At 50.3% G+C, this 2,016-nt stretch overlaps 1 protein-coding gene across 1 annotated transcript in view; it reads left to right on the forward strand.

Moving 5' to 3' along the window:
* LOC106807923 (eukaryotic translation initiation factor 3 subunit C-like) overlaps positions 1-2,016 on the forward strand; it is a 33,853-nt gene that overhangs the window by 8,617 nt on the left and 23,220 nt on the right. The window contains 2 exon segments of the mRNA XM_014810437.1: positions 539-715; positions 1,583-1,668. Coding sequence (XP_014665923.1) covers positions 539-715; positions 1,583-1,668 — 263 coding nt within the window.

Raw genomic sequence — 2,016 nt, forward strand, 5'->3', positions numbered from 1 at the left:
CGCGAGATTCGCGCCTCGTAATGCTGAGACGCGTCTTGCCTTTCCCGTCACGCGCGCGAGACACGGTTACCACCGGCAACGTTGCGAGATTCGCGCCTCGTAATGCTGAGACGCGTCTTGCCTTTCCCGTCACGCGCGCGAGACACGGTTACCACCGGCAACGTTGCGAGATTCGCGCCTCGTAATGCTGAGACGCGTCTTGCCTTTCCCGTCACGCGCGCGAGACACGGTTACCACCGGCAACGTTGCGAGATTCGCGCCTCGTAATGCTGAGACGCGTCTTGCCTTTCCCGTCACGCGCGCGAGACACGGTTACCACCGGCAACGTTGCGAGATTCGCGCCTCGTAATGCTGAGACTCGTCTCGCCTTTCCCGTCACCCGCCTGGGACACGGTTGCCGCCGGCGCCGGCGTGAGATTCGCGCCTCGTAATGCTGAGACGCGTCTCGCCTTTCCCGTCACGCGCGCGAGACACGGTTGCCGCCGCGAGATTCGCGCCTCGTAATGCTGACACGCGTCTCGTCGCGCGTTTCCCGCAGGAGCGGCCGAAGATGTTCGCGAAGGACGCCGAGGTGACGGTGGAGAACGTCATCAAGAAGCTGCACGAGATCCTGGCGGCGCGAGGAAAGAAGGGCACGGACCGGATGGAGCAGATCGAGCTGCTCGTCGAACTCATGAACATCGCGGAGGCTCACAACCTCGGCTTCGGCGTCAAGGTGAGCGCGCGCTCGCACACGCGAGAACGTGCGCAGTTAGCGTGAGTAGGTGTGTTTAATTAGCACGCAAATGTGTTTAGTTGGCATGCGAAGGTGTTTAGTTAGCACGCGAGCGTGTTTAGTTAGCATGCGAATGTGTTTTGTTAACATACGAATGTGTTAAGTTAGCACATTAATGCGCTTAGGTATCACGTGAATGTGTTTAGTTAGCACATGAATGTGTTTAGTTATTGCGCGGATGTGTTTTGTAAGTGCGCTAAGGTGTTCAATTAGAACACGGTGTTGAATTAGCATGCAGACGTGTTATATTATCGTGCGAACGTGTCTGTGTAGGTGAGCAATGTGAAGGCGTTTAGCTGGGTATAAAGCTGTGTGATGGTGTCTGGCTGTGTGTGAAGCTGTTCAGGTACATGGAAAGGCGTTCACCCGGCTGTGAAGGTGTCTAGATGGGTGGGAAACCACCTCTTAAATTGACTACGTCACGAATTTTCCATGGTAAAATTTGTAAAAAAAAAAATTGCCATTTTTTTACATTAAAAATAAGAACTGATGTTACCAAATATATCCTCAAACTCTTACCTGATAAAAATGTTTTTACGTTGGTTAAATTTGCAAAAATCTAGACGATTTGGTAATTTCTGTTGTCTAACACTATTGCCCCAGTACTGTTCAGATACTGGCGTCTCTCTGTTTTTCACCAGCAAATTAGGGCATATAAAGAAGGTATATAAGCATGAAAAGTAAACAAAAACACTAATTGTATTTTCATACATTCTATTTTGTACAAATAACACACAAATATACTACTTGATGCTGCTAGAAATTCGTGACGTATTCACTTTAACCATCATCCTTGTGTCGTTGCAGACGAAGATCCTGTTCAACGTGACGATGTCGGTGTACGACTACAACCCGAACGTCGTCTCGTGCATGAAGCCAGACATGTGGCAGAAGTGAGTTCGCTCGTCCACCTTTCCTCCACCGTCGCCACTTACTCACGCACGTTACTGAATATGCCTGAACTACGTGTGCAATGCGTGTGCGTGTGCGTGTGTGCGTGCATGTCTGCATGCATGCATGTGCGCGTGCGTGCGTGTATACCACCTATACATCGTATTCTTACATGAGTTCATAGCCTCGTTCATTACCTGCACGCGTGTGTGTGAAGTTAGCGCCGTGAGTTGTCTGTTCTGAGTGGTTAGGTTAGGAGTGATGCGCTCGCGTGCTGGTTGCGCACTTTTCATCGAGTTATTGTTTCGTTTTGCACCAGGTTGCTCGATCTGATCCAAGAGTTTCTACAG

Source organism: Priapulus caudatus, unplaced genomic scaffold (genome assembly GCF_000485595.1).
Source record: "Priapulus caudatus unplaced genomic scaffold, Priapulus_caudatus-5.0.1 Scaffold243, whole genome shotgun sequence".
Lineage (NCBI taxonomy): Eukaryota > Metazoa > Priapulida > Priapulimorpha > Priapulimorphida > Priapulidae > Priapulus > Priapulus caudatus.